The 19,888-nt window shown below is 37.3% G+C and overlaps 3 protein-coding genes across 3 annotated transcripts; all 3 read left to right on the top strand.

Moving 5' to 3' along the window:
* Positions 1-989: 989 nt before the first annotated feature.
* On the top strand, positions 990-9,503 carry hcn3 (hyperpolarization activated cyclic nucleotide-gated potassium channel 3). The gene is made up of 7 exons (XM_072447965.1): positions 990-1,598; positions 5,951-6,380; positions 7,256-7,417; positions 7,676-7,894; positions 8,572-8,718; positions 8,811-9,051; positions 9,230-9,503. Exons 1-7 carry the CDS (start codon positions 1,141-1,143, stop codon positions 9,430-9,432), a joined length of 1,860 nt encoding a protein of 619 aa, XP_072304066.1. The 5' UTR covers positions 990-1,140; the 3' UTR covers positions 9,433-9,503.
* Positions 9,504-11,029: 1,526 nt separating this feature from the next.
* On the top strand, positions 11,030-15,586 carry ndufv1 (NADH:ubiquinone oxidoreductase core subunit V1). Its single transcript, XM_072447966.1, has 11 exons — positions 11,030-11,112; positions 11,719-11,833; positions 11,908-11,990; positions 12,123-12,293; positions 12,835-13,018; positions 13,235-13,424; positions 14,027-14,239; positions 14,552-14,718; positions 14,808-14,889; positions 15,033-15,178; positions 15,360-15,586. Exons 2-11 carry the CDS (start codon positions 11,729-11,731, stop codon positions 15,435-15,437), a joined length of 1,419 nt encoding a protein of 472 aa, XP_072304067.1. The 5' UTR covers positions 11,030-11,112; positions 11,719-11,728; the 3' UTR covers positions 15,438-15,586.
* Positions 15,587-16,083: 497 nt separating this feature from the next.
* Positions 16,084-19,041, top strand: LOC140361995 (zinc finger protein 532-like). Its single transcript, XM_072447967.1, has 5 exons — positions 16,084-16,166; positions 17,084-17,144; positions 17,251-17,366; positions 17,460-17,603; positions 18,330-19,041. The coding sequence occupies exons 2-5, from the start codon at positions 17,114-17,116 to the stop codon at positions 19,005-19,007; spliced, it is 969 nt and encodes a 322-aa protein (XP_072304068.1). The 5' UTR covers positions 16,084-16,166; positions 17,084-17,113; the 3' UTR covers positions 19,008-19,041.
* Positions 19,042-19,888: the final 847 nt, after the last annotated feature.

Here is a 19,888-nt window from a genome sequence, read left to right as displayed (position 1 = left end):
CCGAAGCTCGCTGGGCGATAATGAAAAGAGTCAAAAGCCCTTTTTCAATCTCGGCACTGCTGAAAACTGAAGTTGGCAACAATAATCGTGGTTTGACGTATACTTGCGAAATATTATGGTAAAAAATGTATGTACATTTGACTTGCATATCTTTTTTTGCTGCTCCTCTGGGTCTACGTGGAAACCATAAGTTGATTTCCTGTGATTTTGCCATTTGGTCCGGTTGACCGCACCAGTTAACCTGAAGTGGCTCTTGCCTCAGCCTGGGCCGGGGTTGTCCTTTCATCACTAATTCATCATGTTTGGATAATCGCTGACCTGTAGCCCGGTGGCCCGTGACCTCATGAACTCATCTTCATCTCGTATCCGGATGGGACAGTCTATGGATGGGACAGGCAGCCCGGGAGCAGAGAGGGAGGGAGGGGTGCGAGGTGAGAGTGGACACTATTATGCGCCCACAAGCCGATTACTGCCTGCTACTGAGAGCTCGTCCTGTTCCTCTCATGATGCAGAGACAGAAGACTGGCTCCGAGTGCACAGCAGGACCCTCCACTTCACACAGGGATCAACTTTTCACAACACTTTTTGGCTTTTTAACTCTGACGTGTTTGCATCAGACGGAATGTAGGCAAGTCTACTGGGTTTTATTTTTAGTCTAGACTGTAATTGGATGACAGCTATGTGACTTATAGCTACGGTATTCCTTCTATTTAAGTCTGTGTAATGCATCTAATGTGCTTGCAGCTTTGGAAACCAACAATTTTAGAAAAGGGCTTTTCTTTGAATCTTTTAACCTTTGGTTGGTAGCTTGTGTGTGTTGAATTCAATAACATTTTAGATTTTTTAAAATATATAGATATATAATTGATTAGATTAGATTTACTCAAGTATATACCACCATTTTTTTCATTTTGAAGTACAGAAAGCTGCATATATAATTAAAAAGGGTATTTTATTAGAATTTTAGTATTATGATTTTAGGATAGATAAAATAGATAATGTGCTTCATCCTTCAGCCTAAATGACTGAATTAATTTTCATTTTGTGGGCATTTAAAGTTGATGCAGGACATCTCTGAGATTTTTTTACTCTGAGAAGTCCTCAAAAATTACAAGCCTATTCGTGCAAAAGTTGTAGAAAATGTCTAGCCCTTGCAAGAGTCTGGATGAACGTCGAGGTATTGGTGAGAGTCCCGCACACAAAGAGCACAACCGGTTCCGCAGTTGGAGCAGCCTCCGCTTTTCAAGGTGGAGAAGCGGGTCCCAGAGGAGCCCGCCTCCCTCACCCTCACCAAAAGGAGAGAAACGCAATGAGGTGAGCAAGACGCTTTTCACCCTGGTCAAAACCCACAATGATAACTACACAGCGGACCCAGATGGTTTACTGGAAACGACTAGAGAAGCGTGCGTTGACAAGGATGAAGATGAAGATGAAGAAGACGAGTCCAACCACTTCCAGAAGCAGTTTGGGTCTTTGCTGCAGCCAGGGGTCAACAAGTTCTCCCTGCGCATGTTCGGCAGCCACAAAGGGGTTGCAGCCGAGCAGGAGAGGGTCAAGTCTTTTGGAGTGTGGATAATTCACCCCTACAGCGACTTCAGGTAACTCACAGATGTGGTTAGTGATGCTCAGATATAGGTTACTGACTTCCCAAATGGTGAAACAACTACGGAACAGAGATGAATGAAAAATGCAAATAAATACATGGGACATAAAGAGGGAAACCTAGACGCTAACTAGAGCTGAACTTACTTAAATTAGTCAAACAAGTAAAATCAAGATTAATATAGGGCTAATTCAAGTCTTACTAAATACTTGAAATGGACAAAATCTGCTCTAAACCAGATCAGAACAGAAACTTAACAAAATCTAGTATTGTGAGCCACTACACTTCGATCATTCTATGAGGTCAGAGTAAATCTCTACATTGCATTTGTTCTTACATAAGGTGTAAGTGATTTTTTGTCAATTTGGAGTGACCAAAGTTGTAGTCTCCATTCTTGGTCTGCATTCACAAAGCCTCCATGTCTTTGCACATCACTCAATTCTCTAATATGCTAATATCTCTAACCACTTTATGTCAAGTATCTCACAATGCCATATATCCCAATAAAGGGTCCACGATGCAATACGTAACCTGATATCTACACATCCCAAAAAAGGCCTTCAAGTATATCAAATTCAAATGCTGTTTTCATGATGCTGACTAGCACAATGCATTAGAAATATATCCACAATTCACTGTATTTCGAAACATAACCAATTAATAACTCCCTTTTTCAGCTTAGCACTTTGTCTCTTAAAGCAGTAGTCCACAGTTAGTTACGTGTGCTGTATATCTCAGCTATTTATAATGAATTAATGTTGTTCAAAGGTATTACAGGAACTCCAGCACCATAATACTACTACCATAAATACAGCCCTACTGACTGAATTTGAAAAGTTTTCCTTTGAGGTTCACTACACTGAATAACCTGCCTCTTGTGCAGTGATTTTGATTATGACTTTTATGCAAAACCAGAAACATATCTTAAACTGTTTTTTTTACATGCCAAAGAACACAGAAAAAAACAACAAAAAAATGTTGGTTTGCCATCTGAAAACCAATGGCCCTGCACACAAACAAGTTTAAGCATAACTTTATATTGTATTATATGATACAATATTTAACACTAGATAGTTCTTACCTATTTAAATATATGCATTACACAGGGATGAGACAACAACACACGGATCTCTTCCAAGGGCATTGGAGCAGATGATTTTAGTTGCACGTGATAAGGCGATGAAGAGATTTGAATAGTGATACAGACCATGAGACGAGATCAGCTGGATTAGCAGAGAGCCTGATAAATTGAGAACACTTGCCCTCTATGACGATAAACACAAAGTGTGGCATTTTATTGTGTTGCAACCATGTTTAGACCACTGAGAACTTGCCAACATAAAATATATCTTGTCATCTTGTTATGCTAAGAACAAGCTCAGAAAGCTTTTTTATTCAATTTGCAGTCTTTAAAAATAGAAATAGTTGCTGCCCGGTGGTCGAGTGGTTAAGGCGGTCGCACATATGCCAGCCTCCATGTGCAGCCAGCTGCATCGTTGTGACTTCAAATTCCGGCTCTGACAATTTGTCCACCCTTCTCTCAACCACATTTCACGCTGACACTGTCCTGTCTAACAAAGCCTGTGGGCTATTGATAAGCCTGGACTAAAAATGAGGTCTTAATCACAGCTAAACCATGTCTTTACCAGGACTCAACAAAATAAAAACTAAATCTTGCTTTAATTTATAAAGTTAAACACCTTCAGTTTCCTCATCTTGGGAATAGCTAAGACAATTTTCATCTATCTATTATTGAATTTAAACATTTTAAAAACATTCTGGCCAGGCCAGACAGTGGATAAACCCGTGCACAGGGATTATTGTCGATAGAAGTCTCTATAATTCTAATCTTGCTCTATTATGCAATAAAACAGACATCGAATGGGTGAGGGGTGGGGTTTGGATTAACAAAGGCCTGTTCATCTTAAACCTTATGCTTTGACTACCCTCTAGATTAGTTTGGTGTTATTAAAACACATTTAGGTTTGGAGTGGGTTGGCTGAGGTCAGTGTAAAACTGTTATTTATGCTTTAGTTTATGCTCTATTGGGAAATGGATTTGGTCTTTACAAAGGAAGACAATGTAATGGATTTGTTCATATAAGGAAAAATATAGTATATAGGCCATGTTGATCATAAATGTATATTGTAAATACATGCTATTTTCAGTCTCTAGTATTGGTTGATATCAGGTATATACTTATCACAGATACTTAAACTGAAAAAAAATATAATAATAATAATCCACTTTGTACTGGAAGGTTAGGCTTTGAAAGTAAATTTGTGATAAAAAAAAAATCAATAAAATATTCAGTAGATTACTTTGACCCTAAAATGTGCACAAAAAGTATGCTACAATTCTTCTTGAATACAAAATACCGGTAATATAGTTCTTGGGACACACACTGAGTTGTCGGTAATCAAAAGTAGCCTGATCTTTGTTGTAACTGTAGTGAAAATGAGAGCTAGGCAGAGGCTGATACAGAGTGACAGTTGATGGAAACAATCAGTGAGAAAGAAACCCAATTCTTGTTGCCATGAAGTACAACACAACACTGGACTATAGGGCACTGAAGAGGACAGGGACGAGCAGAAACTTTAATCATTATTATTATTATTTTTTATCCTAACATTTTTAACCAGTTACTAAAAGTAAAAGACTTAGCAAAAAAGAAAGAAAGAAAGAATGGGAAAAAAAACTTCATATTAGATAAATGGCAATAAAGGGGACCTAACTGCTAACTGAAACAATAAAAAATAATATATATAGGCTATACCGACGGATGTGACATAGCAGAATACAACACAAAAACAGAAGCCAGCTCTGAGGCAGAAATTAGCAGTATTACCTGTTTGATTAAAGAGCATTGCTAAATGTAATGTTCATCTGTTCATTTATTATGTAATAAGATTATGTTTTTATCCCAGGCCAATTTTAGATATGTCAAGGGCCTTTTTTTTTCCAAATCAAACAATATAAAGCATTGGTAACCATAAAGTATATATTACCATTGCATAGACAATTGTCCAAAATGTGTTCTCAGGTAAGCATGTTTCTTAAACGTATTCAAAGAAAAACACTGCCTAGTTTACTGGCAGTACTAGTAAGAAACTGTATGAATGTCATTCCAATATTTAAGTAGATGAAACTGTTTAACTTGTTTTATGGTTAATATTTCTTTAATTACTGGGCTTACCCACACGAAATAAAAACATCTCTATCAGCACAAATAAACAAAGGTTAACATATTTTTTCATAATAGCAGAATTATTCAACCTCAATCATGTGATTGATGTCAGTTGACTTTAAAGCAATAAATAAATATTTCAAAAAATAAATAATTAATAATCAAAAACAGTGGAGACAGGGAGACACTGTCTATAAATCAGTGCTTATATAAATTAATATTAATTTATATTCTAAATACCAACAATTGAAAGCATAACTACAGCTAATTAAACTAAAAACTCAAAATCATTATTGTAAATACATCTTTTCTGCACATATTATTACTTTCCAACACTGTATATTTGCATATCTTTCATACAGTTAAGTACAGTTTGTTTTGAGGTTGTAAGTTCAGCTATTAGAACAGCCCCTACTGCTTTATTAATAAGACCCACAGTGAATATTTAATGCACACTACATCCTTGTCAGACACTTCCGACTGTCTTGAGTCAGAGTCATCAGTGAGCACTGATCCTCTCAACGGGGGATTGGATAACGCAGACATTAGCTTTACTTGTACAAACTCTGTCTTCATTATGATAGATGACATGATCGTCTGACTATATGAAGTCTCGCCCACTTTGAAGCAAGTCAATCTACCATTCATTTTTCTCATAAACCTTTCTCAAATTTAATATAGAGTAATAGAGTTTAATAACTCAGCAGCAGTTAAAATGATTTTCTGATCATTACTTACACATTAGGTCAAACTTTTAATATCTTTATTATTATCATTTTTTTCCCAGAAAGCCGTTGTCTCATTAATGCCCATTTTTAGAAAGGATTCTTAAAAACTTTAATTTGTTTTTCGGATTTTCATATAACTTAGAATATTTCACATTTGTGTTGTTAATCCACCATCTGAGATTAATTGCATCTGCACATACAGTATTCCTTCTCCCGTGACTGCACAGCTTCCCACAACAGCATCCACTATGAAAACCTACCATGCAGTTTACTGTGTAACTAGTTTCCTGACAGCGGTTTTGTCAATTCCAAATTGCATTGAAAATCTAATCTTTTACAATGTTAATAAAATTGTAATTTTAATTGTAATTGTTATCAATCTCTAATAATTAATTTAATTATATTTCCATGTCTTTGTTCTCCTTTGCACAGGTTTTACTGGGATCTCGTCATGCTGATCTTGATGATGAGTAACTTGGTGATATTGCCGTGGGGAATCACCTTTTTCGAAGACCAGAACACACCTCCTTGGATCATATTTAATGTCCTCTCTGACACTCTTTTCTTGCTAGACTTAATTTTTAACTTTCGAACCGGTATTTTGGGAGAGGACAGCCAGATCATCCTGGACCCTAAAGAGATCCGCGTGCAATACCTACGCACCTGGTTTCTGGTAGACTTTATTTCATCAATACCAGTGGACTATATATTTCTGATTGTGGATCTGGAGAGTCTGGTGGAGTCTACGGATGTGTACCGCACTGCTCGTGCCCTCCGCATCGTTCGTTTCACCAAAATCCTCAGCCTCCTGCGGCTACTTCGACTCTCAAGACTGATTAGATACATCCACCAATGGGAGGAGGTAAAGAAAACAATTCTATATACTGTATGGTATGGCAATACAGTCTTACATTGTCAAAGCAAAAGTGACTTGGATTATACAAACATAATTTGCAGTTGTTAATGCCTGTGGTCATGATATTTAAAAATTAAAAATTAAAACATCTAATGCTCTCTGCTACACTAACATTACTTGGCCCAAAGTTACTGGGATAGACCTCCATCATCTGTGTGAAGAAACAAACAAAATACTACATAACCAGTGGTTATGTACTTTTAACACAGTTACATTTACTTGAGTAACTATTTCAAGAAATTATACTTCCTGGCAGTAACTTTTGACACTATACCTTTACTCCTACTTGAGTTGAAGTAACAGTACTCGTACTTACATGACTAAAAGTGTTGGTTTCTCTTCCCACTGTGACTAAGTTTACAAGTGATAAAAGCTATGTTGACAACATGAACTGATTTGAACATTTGTGTTTCTTGCACCGCTCCTTCAGATGTGATTTTGTTTTTGTTTCTATCCTTTGAAACTACCATCTTTTGTGCATCATTTAAAGTTTTGTTCTTCCAAATACATACATTCAAATCAGATGTTATGTCCAGACAGTTACTACTTTTATATTTACTCTTACTTGAGTAATAGTTTCTCCAAATACTTTTTTACTCTTACAAGTACATAGAACTTTTTTGACACTCACAACAGGCACAACACAGTTCTTATTTGAGTGCAATTTGAATGTAAATTAAATATTTTTATTTGTTCACCACACATCCTTACCAGGAAAAGAGAATATGTTTTATATTGTGGGGCCTTTTAGTTGTAAGTTGTATTTTGCTACACGTCCTACATTTATGATGTTATTTCTCAATGTGACTTTGACATGTTAGATCTTCCACATGACCTACGACCTGGCCAGTGCCGTGGTGCGTATCGTAAACCTGATTGGGATGATGCTGCTCCTGTGCCACTGGGACGGCTGCTTGACCTTCATGGTGCCTATGCTTCAGGACTTCCCCTCGGACTGCTGGGTGTCCAAGAACAATATGGTGGTGGGTATTAGTCAAACACAATTGGACCTTTACTTGCATTGGACAGTCTATTTCAGTAATTTGTCTTGGCCAAGCTGCTACATAGTCTCTATGGACAAACTGTTAAAATACATGATCTAAATAGAGCAATAGATAATGTTTTAATAAGGAAACATGTTTCAACCCGCCAATCAAATTACTTATTTTGCAATAATTTGTGGTACTTGGCAAAACTTTTGAACAGTCATTGATTTCATAAGAATGTCTATGACCCCCCAGAACACAACATGGCACATCCAGTACTCGTACTCCCTGTTCATGGCCATGAGCCACATGTTGTGTATTGGGTACGGAGCTCACCCCCCGGAGGGCATGAGTGACGTCTGGCTCACCATGAGCAGTATGGTTGTCGGGGCAACCTGCTATGCCATGTTCCTGGGACATGCAGCCAACCTGGTCCAATCCCTGGACTCCTCCCACCGCCAGTACCAGGAAAAGGTACATGACTCAGGATTTTGAACCCTAACCCTAAGTACAACTTAATTTCATCTTGATTGTGGCTTGATAGGTCTTATTTAGCACTAACCCAGGAATACACCAGAAGAATGTCTGAACTCTAAACTAAACCAGAAGTAACAGTCTAACCATGATTAAACTGGGCCTTAAATTGAGTAAACTAAAGCATTTTAATCTTGAACTAAAGCAGAAATAAAGAGTAATTAAACCATATGTTAACCAGGTCTAAATCACCTCTTAACCCTGCCTTAAGCAGGGGTAAACCAGGACTAAACTACAAGTAAAAGAGATTCTAAAGTAATCCATGTACAATTGCATAATTTGTTCCCTTAATCGTTCAATATCACAGCAAGGCCACAGCCACACAGCCTGCTTACTCGTTTGTACAATTTCATTGAAAATAAGCCAAATACTCTGTGAATCTGTGTATTATCTAATGGGTTATTTGGCCTGAATGTGACCTTGACTAGGGGATTTTCACAAGATAAACCCGAACACAGACAAATGGCCATACCTTTGTTTTGGATGATTGTTAGTTAATGGTCATTACAAATGAGTTTGGTAATCCACTTAATACAGCAAATCCTGCAAATTAAATAAATGGGAAATTTGACAAAATGTAGCATTTAAACTTATATAATTACATGTTTTGTTTTTAGTACAAACAAGTGGAGCAGTACATGTCGTTTCACAAACTGCCGTCAGACGTCAGACAGAGAATCCATGACTATTATGAGCAGCGCTTTCAAGGCAAAATGTTTGATGAGGACAGCATCCTCGGCGAGCTCAGTGACCCTCTTAAGGAGGTTGGTTTTTCTGAAGGTTTTCAAAGAATTGTCATTATTTCCACAAGGAAAGCTATACTGTACTATAATCTCTCCTCTTTCCTCTCCATCAGGAAATTGTCAGCTATAATTGCCGTGGGTTGGTTGCAAACATGCCCTTGTTTGCAAACACAGACCCACACTTTGTGACAGTGATCTTGACAAAGCTCAAGTTTGAGGTGTTTCAGCCGGGAGACTTTATCATTCGCGAAGGAACGCTTGGTCGAAAAATGTACTTCATTCAGCACGGAGCTGTCACAGTCATGCCACGAGGCACTAAGGAGATTAATCTTAATGATGGAGCGTATTTTGGGGGTAAATAATTTTGACCTTTCACCAATTGTTTATTGAAGCCACTCTATCTAGCCTTTGTTGCTACTCTCTTTGTTGTCAGTGATTTCTCTGGGCTTAAAGTCAGTTTCAGTCTTAAGTTATATTAAAGTGTAACATGAAAGACATATTCATTCTTTTTTATCCTTCTTTTCTCATGTAGAGATCTGCTTGCTGACACAAGGGCGGCGCACAGCCAGTGTCCGAGCGGACACATACTGCAGACTGTACTCTCTGAGCGTGGACAGTTTTAACGAAGTGCTGGAGGAGCATCCTCTGATGAGACGCGCCTTTGAGAGTGTCGCTGTCGACCGACTGGGACGTGTTACAGGCGAAACCAGGAAGCAGTCTACCCCGTCAGAGTGACAAGAAACAGAACAATAGACTATGAAATATGTCATGGAGCTGATCCTGGAATATAAACAGTGTACAGACAATGACATGACACTTGACACATGTAGGCTTTTCTTCCTCCAATGCATTTGCATAAATAATGTGTTCATCCTTTTTGTTTTAGACGTGTACAGCTTTTTAATAAAACATCTTGGGTTATTGGCAGCAAATAACTTCTCTAATGACAGTGCTTCAGTTTAAAAGACCTTCACAGAAATGTTTCACAGATTGGACACAGCAGGTGAATGGTCACGCCAGCTGGATAATATATCGGCTTTATGTAGCGCTGATTTAAATCCACCCTCAGGTCTGTAGGGTGCATCAAGTCGAGATTTAATGCTGATGTTCACAGAGGATAAGCTGTTCTTATGTAATAACTGCACAGGAATGGGCTTTACCGTGATTCAATTCCCATATATGTGGCATTCACATTTTGATGACTTTGTTTGATCAAAATATATTTCAAATTAGTAGAAGAGTAGATACTACAATCTCCTTGGATTATGTTTCCTTACAAAGTTTGCTAATATTGATAAATAAATAATCAAACATTGTATACAAAAACAAGATGCATGTGTTAACTAATAAACTATATATTATACATAATATATATTCAAAGCAGGAATGCTTTGTGTCTTTGATTCCAGAAAATGGCAACAATACGAATAATTTCCATCTCGTAAGGAGTCAAGATTGAATCTTCAGTGATGCAGTCGCTGTATTGTGGTGAAGAAGGAGCTAAATGCAAAGTCAAATCTCTCAGTTTACTGATTACTACTTTGGTGAGACCCTCACCTATGGTCAAGAATTTTGGGTAGTGACCAAAATGACAAATGACAAATAACAATTATTATTTATCTCCCAGCTTGACACTCCCGAGATAGAGTGAGGAGTTCAGTCACACACTATGAGCTCAGAATAGAGCTATTGGTCCTCGACAGTGAGAACAGGCTGAGGTGGTTTGTGCACCAGTTCCGGAAGCTCCCAACCGTCACTAAACTACCAAAGCAGTGCATGTGTGCCCAAATCCTTGTCGCATCTAGTAGACACACCGCAACTCTAATTACTTTAACATAGCATTAATCCATTTTTTATCCATACATAATTCAATATTTGCACCATGTAAATTTATATAACAAATCCGGTTTGGAATATCAAATATGGGGATTGCTTGTTGTGCAATTTAAAACCTATATGTTTTAACCTTCAGTGCTTGAAAATCCCAAATGTATTTCAATAGGCCTATTAGTTGGTTCTTATGATATTATGGGGAGTTAGTATTACTGTATTGCTGTTATCATTATTATTATTATTATAGTTATTATTATATTGTTGTAATTTTCATAAGAAATATGGTGATCTTCAATCTGTTTTTTTCCATCTGTGATTCAAAATAATACCTAGAGTACAGGTAGTAATCAGTTTAGTGACACATATCCAGATAATATATATAAGAATATTATAAATCCCACATCCATGATAAGAAAATAAATGATATATGAAGCCGAATAATCCGTCACTTCCGTGAGTTATAAGTGTATGATCTAGTGCCGACCTATGTGGTCATGCCATGCTGTGACAACTTCCGGGTTGCACTATAAGTATATCCGGTTGTTATTTCGTAAACTCGGCTCAACTCGGGAAGCTGTAAAGGTAAGAAATATCTTTTTGTATTAATTCATTTACTGGACATTTAGTTGATAGTATGAAATGGCATACGTTGACTGTTTAGCACTTTTATTTTACTGCTTCTGATAAAGCAAATATGCTCTTTGACTTTACAAGGTGAACTCTGTTAGCTTAGCATGTTTCTGAACTACACCAAGTTAACGTTACAAGTAAACATCGAGGTCACATCGAGGTTTGCTATTTAAATAGCTTGTTAGCCACGTTTGTTTTTATGAAAACATAGTGTTCATGAAGGCAAGAACATTATCTGAAAATTGCAATATTTGTAACGTCACTGTCCAGCTTTCATAACACGTTACGTATGGCATTATGTCAAGCATAGAAGTTATAAGACAAAGCTTCAAATTACACTTATGGTTTCCACCTCCTTCCTCCACTGAATGACACACAGCTCTAACGTTATTTGTTCACTGGTAAGCTAAGTTCTGCTATGTTATGACTTATCTTATTTGACCTAGCAACTCGTTATTTTCTAAACGTTTCATTACTATGCTGTCATGCATTTATTCTCATAATGGTTGATATCGTATGCATTTCTTTAAAGCATTTGTCCCTCTTCTTTTTACACAGAACAGGAAACATGCTGACCCTGTCCCGGGCAGTGGTGTGCGGTGTGTCCCGCGCCCCAGCAGCTGTCACTCAGGCTGGAGCCACAACTCTGGTCCGATTCAACAGCACCGCACAGGTACTTCATTTTTACACTGTTATGTCTTGGACATTTGTCTATATCCACTGTTGTTTTATGTTTTAATTTCGCAGGCCTCCCCTAAGAAGACAAAGTTTGGACCTCTGGCCGATGAAGATCGTATTTTCACAAACCTTTATGGCCGTCATGATTGGAGGTAATTTCTTTCTTGCTCTTTTTCAGTTTCCTGTTCAGTTTTTGACATATAGTTTTGTATGTAAATACTTACAATACAATATTTGCCATATTTTTAATTACATTTCAAAAGTAAATCCTGTCTGTCTTTCAGGCTTAACGGTGCATTGAAGCGTGGGGATTGGTACAAAACTAAAGAGATTCTTCTCAAAGGAGTCGATTGGATTATTAATGAGATCAAGGCTTCTGGCCTTCGTGGCAGAGGTGGGGCTGGCTTCCCAACAGGCATGAAATGGAGCTTTATGAACAAACCAAGTGATGGAAGGTGAGTTGAAGGTTGCAAAAGTACTATTACAATTCATGGCTTGTTTATTTAAATCTATTTGAGACTATTCAATGAAGGCTTGAGCATGATCTCATTTGCTTTTTTGGTTATCTTGCGATTCACTATTTCTCTATTGACCATATTCCACCCCGCCCACTTTCCCCTTCTTTTCCCACGTGATCAGCACTTTCGTTATAATCGCACTTCCAGTCCAGCGGGAACTCCGTTGGTTTAAATGGAGAGTCAGCAATATGCGGCCTAAAAACGTTTTTTAGTCTGTTTAGAACTTATTTTCTCTTGAGGTTGGCAGCCCTATGTTAACTAATACAACCGAAAGAAAGATTACGTCGTATGGCGCTGCCCACACGGGCTTTTGGAATAAGATGAATAGTTCCCTGCTCAAACACAGACACTTTATCTCATAAAGGCAATAGAAAAAGCATACACGAATTTTGATCTAATCAAAATTTTATTTTATTTTTTTAAATTACATTTTTCACAATCTACCCATAATTCAATGGCTTGTATTCATTTATTTCAGGCCCAAGTATCTGGTGGTGAATGCTGACGAGGGAGAGCCAGGAACATGCAAAGACAGAGAGATCATGAGGCACGACCCACACAAGCTGGTGGAGGGATGTCTCATCGCTGGAAAAGCCATGGGAGCTCGTGCTGCTTATATCTACATCCGAGGAGAATTCTACAATGAGTCGTCCAATCTGCAGGTTCAGTGAATTTGATACACCACAAAACAAGTTTTTTTTTCTTTTTTTGGTCTTCATATTTAATAGTAATAACTCAATATTACCAATACAATTTAATTATATTGGCACACTTAAAGAAGTAATTAGTTATCTTGGTTTTAAATTGATAATGTCAAAATGCTTTTTGCTGTGCATGAATGTAATGTAATTGTTTCTGTATGTGTTCATCTTATACAGGTGGCAGTAAATGAAGCGTATGCTGCTGGTCTGATAGGACGAAATTCCTGTGGCTCTGGGTATGATTTTGACGTCTATGTGATGCGCGGTGCTGGAGCCTACATCTGCGGAGAGGAGACTGCTCTTATCGAATCAATAGAGGGCAAACAGGGCAAACCTCGTCTCAAGCCTCCATTTCCTGCTGATGTTGGTGAGTTTCAAAATAACCAAAATACGCAGCCTTTAAAAGTTATCGTTAACCAAATATTATAAGTATATAATTATTATGACTCAACAAATCCCAAATAAATATCTAAGTTTTGAATTTGATGCAGTATTCATTCTCACACACTCACAGAATCATAGTTGCAATTTTCCTCCTGACCCCTGTAATGATACAGCACGCGGTGCATTTCCTAGATTATCTCAAACCTTTTCAATCGCGACCCCATTCGCAACCCCCAAAAACAAAAAAAGGCTTAACTGTAAAATTAAAAGATATCTTATGTATGTTTAATTTTATATTCACGATATAGGCCTACATAAATGACTTTGGTTGGCCAACAAATAGGAATCTACATTTACCACTGCATTTGAAGGGTGTCATGTGTCGTTCAAGATTATTGTCCAGGGGGACCCCCTGAAATAATTTTCTAACCCCATGGGGGTCCCGACCCACTGCCCTAGAGGGGCATTGTGGGAGAAGTATCTTGCCCAGGGATACAGCCAGTACTTGAAGAAAGATTGAGGACTCTTGACTGTACTGTCACAAATGTCACATGACAAAATATAAGTATTGTCTCTTCTGCACAGGTGTTTTTGGTTGCCCAACGACTGTAGCCAATGTGGAGACTGTATCTGTGGCTCCAACCATCTGCCGCCGTGGAGGAACATGGTTCGCAGGCTTTGGTCGAGAGAGGAACTCTGGCACTAAACTCTTCAACATCTCAGGCCATGTCAATACCCCCTGCACCGTGGAGGAAGAGATGTCTATTCCCCTGAAGGAGCTCATCGAGAAGCATGCTGGTACATACAAATATTATACTCATGTGTATATATATACTTTAAAAAATGTATGGTAAGGGAACAGAAAACCTAGTTATTTGAACATGTATTTGCTGAAAAATAATAATAATTATCATCATCAGTCAAACAGTAGTAGTGAAATGGTAATAAATTATGTTTTTATTGGTATTAACCAAACAATTTTATCTGGCAGGTTATTTTTATTTGTCCCCCTGATTAAGGCGCTCACAGATTAAAGCAGCTCAGAGTAAACTGGGCCAAAGTAAAAGCACTTTTTCAGTGACTTAGACTTAATAAACATCTGCCTGGTAGGTGGAGTGCGTGGCGGTTGGGACAACCTGCTGGCTGTAATCCCGGGCGGCTCCTCCACCCCCCTCATCCCCAAAGACGTGTGCGCTGAGGTCCTGATGGACTTTGATGGCCTCATTCAAGCTCAGACTGGCCTGGGCACAGCTGCTGTCATTGTTATGGACAAATCTGTATGTTTTATAATGCATACATTTTTCAAATTATGACTTATAAAATGCCACATATTTGTTCATTAATGTGTGTGAACTTTAATTTACAGACTGACGTAATCAGAGCTATTGCCCGCTTGATTGAGTTCTACAAACACGAGAGCTGTGGCCAGTGCACTCCCTGCAGAGAAGGTACTGTGCAACATGTCATAATGATTTAACCTCCAAAGTCCTGAACTTGTAAAACTCTACGTGGCTGTGATTAATTGTTTCAGCTGTTTTTGTACAATGTATTTTGTATTTTGTTGTTTCTAACTGTTTCTGTTTGTTGTCAGGTGTGGACTGGATGAATAAGATGATGTGGCGTTTTGTGCGTGGTGATGCCCAATCCTCAGAGATTGACATGATTTGGGAACTGAGTAAGCAAATTGAAGGCCACACTATCTGTGCACTTGGAGATGGTGCTGCTTGGCCTGTGCAGGTAAAATGACTTTGGTCAGACTGCATGCTTTTATGTTTAGTTGCATTTAATTGCTATGTAATATTGATTTATAAATATTTGGTAAACCCACAATAAAATGTACATTTTGCTCTAAACTTTTATTTGAAGGAAAAGCTAAATGTATTTTGGAAATGCTAAATATTTTATTTTTCTTTTTCAGGGATTGATCAGACATTTAAGGCCTGTTATGGAAAGCCGGATTGCTGAATTCCAGCAGAAGAAGCAGGCCCGCGCATAATGGTTTCACCCTACTATTCAGTCTTGCTATTTAACCCATGTTTAGGGCCTTCAGTATATGTAAATAGAAAACCTCTTTCACATCACTTCTAACTGGCGGTGTCTGCTGTGTGTCTCAATAACAATAAATAATATTGTCCAGAATACAAATGTTTTTGTTTATTGCAATGTTATTATAGAATCTGGTCCAGTGTGTTTTGTCAAGGAAAAAAATCGACACAATTTATCTGGAAGAAAAAGATTAGCAGATGTATCAACGCACATTTATTTACAATGCTACATGAATACCATAATACATTGGTACACTTGAAATCTGGCAAATTGTCAAGCATTTTTATTATCTGGAGTTATCAGATTATTCAAATGTTTCAATTGTTCACAACCGTGCCAGTTTTGGCCAGGAAAATTATGCAACAAAGAGGCAATGTTCAAAATGTAAAGAGTTTTTAAAGGCATTGTAATCGTCTTCCAAATACAACAGTAACTCTAAAAATCACCTGATTAACTAACACGTCACTAAAAATCAGATTTCATTATTGGGTTAATTTATTATGTTTTTTTATCCACCGTATAAATGTAGCCAATGTCTATGCACCAAAATACATGATTTTGGTTAAATAAAGGTCTGAACAATTTCTATGGTCTATATTCTCGCGCTGGATTGCGAGATTTTCACTGATCACGTGACCCCCACAGACAGCACCCTCTCTACAAGGGGACTGCGCCGACGGTAAGAAATATTACATCAAAATACCACTTTGGAAAATATTACACGGGTGCAATACTTCCCTATGTATAAATCACAACTTAAACCCCTGCGGTTGTTCCTGCGTCCATTTAAAAAGTCAGCGTTATCGTTGAAGTTGAGGGATGGAGTCGACCACTGTCAATTTCTTTCATCCCCATTGCATTGCGCTGTTTTTGTCCCTTTTCCCCCTCAAAGTCGACTATTGCACATTGTAAATATCACGCATTTTATTGTATGCAAGTCCTCATTTTTTGTTGTATCACGTGCAGCCTATCCTCGACTCCCTCGCACTCGCAGCCCCAAAATAAATGGCTTCGCTTTTTCATCCTTAACACCGCTGCAGCTGCACACATTATTATGTCAAATGATCACAGTTGTATAGCGCTTTTTCTACCTTCAAGACACCCAGTCAAAGCACCTCTCACCCATTCACACACACATTCAGACACGAGTGGACGCAGACACTGGGGGTGATGAGGGTTAAGTGTCTTGCCCAATGACACTACGGAAGTATTCACCTTTGGGAGGCTGATGCTTTTTTCTTTATTTATTTTTTTAGAGCTGTAACTACTTATCAGAATGATGGTGACTCTTAAACTAATCATAATAGTATTTTGACTATCATAATAATTATCTGGAATATACAGCCTATAAAATGCATGCAAAATCATTGCTTGATTCATTTTTCGCTGTCGCCCTCAGAGACAACTGTTGGTGTGATTTTGGACGTTGCAAAAATAAATTGAATTGAAAATGTTTTATCTCAAAGACAGTGGCATTAAATGAAAATGGCAAAATTGAAAAAGATGTTTTATAGTTTCATCAATTGGCCTAATACTTATATACACAATAAATTGCTGACTACAGAAATGATTGTTTTTATGTTTTTTGTATTGCAGACGGTTGTGGACACTGATCTTTTGTGAACCATGGAGTTGAAATGGGACAATCTTTCAGAGTGTAAGATAATAATGCTGCCAATATTACTAGATATTTAAATCTTCATCAATGTAAGTATGCCATCTCCAATAAATATGTGTACTATTAGTGTCTACTTGTGCTACAGATAAAGTTGAGAATCTGCAGTGCTTTTTGTGCTTCATTACCTTCCGTGATCCAAAGTCCAAAGCGAGACACATGAAGAAAACCCATGGAGACATCTACAAGCAACAACTACAATTGGTACAATAAAACTTAATCCTAACAATTACCTGTACCTGTTGCTGTACTTGTGTATTTCCTTTCATAAATCTGCATGAATCTGGTATCTTACAGACTGAAACCAAATTCTCCTGCTACAAGTGTGACAAAACTTACAGCACGTCCGAGGAGCTCAGCCAACACTCAGCAACCCACGGCAACAATGAGAAAAGTTTTCAATGCCCCTACTGTCGGGCAACCTTCTACACTTACACAGAGGTAAATTGTATTGCTTACATTAAATGCTACATTAGTTAAGGATCCTTCGCTGGTGTATGAATTCATCCCCTGCTAGTTTTGTACGTTTTCTTTAGCACATTCACACAATTGTTTCCAAAGTGCTGAACGTAATAACATTTAGCTATAAAAGTCAGCAGGAATGGGTCACATTTCCAACAAAATAGGACTATTCAAATTAATCATAGAAACAAGCCGAATAAACATTAACAATCAACTATATAAATACAATATGATAAATAAATAATAATAATTTTACATAGATTAATTAAATAGATAAAAAACTATAAATCAAATCAAGTTAATAAAAGACAAAGACTTGTAAGACTTGCTGTATTAAATGTTTGATCTAAATAGACACTTTCAGTGTCAATTCATTGTTTATTACATTTGTTGGCTGGCTTGGTCCAACTACTGACTAAGGATGGAAATTAGCTTTGGCTATAATCCTGTATTGTGTGTATATATATATATATATATATATATATATATATATATATATATATATATATATATATATATATATATATATATATATATATATATATATATATAAAATAATTTCCCTGTTGTTAATATACGTTTCCCCTTAATTAAATAAATAGAAATACAACTGTCCCATTTTGTATGTTTTTGCTTTACCATTTTCATTTTATTTAATCTGTTTTACTAGGAATCCCCTTGAGATTATTCATTTATTGTTTGTAGGTGACAAAACACAGGAGGTGGGACTGTGGCAAGCGGCAGTGCCCCTGCAAAGATTGTGGAATCAAGTTTCCAAACCCATCCCGGCTCAATCAACACAGACTTAAAGTGCATTCTCAACGACTTGGATCTCAGATGGAAGAGGATTTGACCTACATGTGCCCCAAATGTGACTGTATTTTCCAAAACGAAGATGAGCTTATCGACCACCAGGAAAGAGATCTGGATTGTACAATTTCTGAACCAAAACCGCCTCCTAAAAAACGAGGCCGCAAACCCAAAAGTGAAAACGAATCTGTAACGACACAAGATGCGGTTGAATATAGCTCTTGTGATAATGTTGAGGAGGATGTATATTCAGTCAAAACTGAGAAAATAGAGCTTGAGATCCCTTGTCCTGAGGCAAATTGTGACCTTGTTTTCCCGTCTGTTGATGCCCTGAGGGTCCACAAAAAGGAGCAGCACAGCAGGCCCTGTCGTAAAACCCATGCATGTACCGAATGTAATCAGAGTTTCACTGAAGCCCATCAGCTCACCGTTCACATGGCAAAAGACCACTGCTCTGAGGTTTACTCGTGCCCCACCTGCGGAGAGGGTTTTCCAGACACAAACGACCTCATTGATCACATGAGCACTCACTGTAAAAAAGAAGAACCTGAATTTAATGCGGAAAATGTATAAACACTAACTATAACGTTTTCCCATTATGCAGTGATACCATGTGTTCTGACAATGTGTATGTTGAAAAAATATAAATTCTTTGGGTGAATAGGCATTTTTGCATGTCCTTCCCTCGATCCTCTTCAACTCACAAAAGTGTATTGGTAAACTGATGACTCTAAATTGTCCATAATCAATCAATGTCTGAGTGATTGGTTTAAACTAGGCTCTGTCAATAGAATTGTTGCTTTTAGTTACAATGTTTTTTCACATTCAATCCTTAGTTATGTTCATTTGAAGAGCAGTGAGTAAACAATAACAGAGAAACAATAGCTTATGTACTGTATATTTATTCACACTATACTGGTGAGTAAAGATTAAAATAAATTATATTTTGAGGCCAAAACTGAATTGCTACTTTATATGTGTTGTTTGGCAGTTTGGCTCGTGTACAATATCATATCTAGTATCAGATATGGACGATAATGCATTCAAAGGTTTTGCAAAAAACACACTATTGCTGAAAATATTCTAAATAATAAACTTGTAAATTTCAGGATTGGTGTATCATGAGCACCATCAAGCATTTTAAACATGTATGTAATTTTCAGTCTAAAATGTAGACTATAGACTATTAATAATAAATGTACGTACACGAAATTCAGTTGCACAAACCGTCAGTATTTCCGTCTTAAATGGTGTCACTAAAACAATGGAAATTCTGTTGTTGTATTGTTTGTTTTAATGCTCTGTAGAACTGAGGATAGATAAATAAACAAAAATATATATTTTTTGTTTGAAATTATATTTACACTTCTAGAATTACTGCCTATTTTTCATGCAATGATGTTGTACTTTGGAGTTTCTAATTGAATCCATCCCACTTTATTTTAGAGAGTTAT

This window comes from Eucyclogobius newberryi, unplaced genomic scaffold (assembly GCF_026437365.1).
Source record: "Eucyclogobius newberryi isolate DKJ021-1_F unplaced genomic scaffold, fEucNew1.0.hap1 SCAF_16, whole genome shotgun sequence".
Classification (NCBI taxonomy): Eukaryota; Metazoa; Chordata; class Actinopteri; order Gobiiformes; family Gobiidae; genus Eucyclogobius; species Eucyclogobius newberryi.
The sequence above is the reverse complement of the archived record's forward strand: the minus strand, read 5'-3'. Positions and strand labels throughout refer to the sequence as shown.

Bases quoted from the DNA above. Each gene is read 5' to 3' on its own strand.
- hcn3 (XM_072447965.1), top strand. From the start codon at position 1,141: ATGTCTAGCCCTTGCAAGAGTCTGGATGAACGTCGAGGTATTGGTGAG. The intron at 7,895-8,571 runs GTACATGACTCA...TTTTGTTTTTAG, and splicing joins ACCGCCAGTACCAGGAAAAG to TACAAACAAGTGGAGCAGTA. The intron at 8,719-8,810 runs GTTGGTTTTTCT...CCTCTCCATCAG, and splicing joins TCAGTGACCCTCTTAAGGAG to GAAATTGTCAGCTATAATTG.
- ndufv1 (XM_072447966.1), top strand. From the start codon at position 11,729: ATGCTGACCCTGTCCCGGGCAGTGGTGTGCGGTGTGTCCCGCGCCCCA. The intron at 13,425-14,026 runs GTGAGTTTCAAA...TCTTCTGCACAG, and splicing joins TCCATTTCCTGCTGATGTTG to GTGTTTTTGGTTGCCCAACG. The intron at 15,179-15,359 runs GTAAAATGACTT...TTTCTTTTTCAG, and splicing joins GTGCTGCTTGGCCTGTGCAG to GGATTGATCAGACATTTAAG.
- LOC140361995 (XM_072447967.1), top strand. From the start codon at position 17,114: ATGGAGTTGAAATGGGACAATCTTTCAGAGT. The intron at 17,367-17,459 runs GTACAATAAAAC...GGTATCTTACAG, and splicing joins ACAAGCAACAACTACAATTG to ACTGAAACCAAATTCTCCTG. The intron at 17,604-18,329 runs GTAAATTGTATT...TATTGTTTGTAG, and splicing joins CCTTCTACACTTACACAGAG to GTGACAAAACACAGGAGGTG.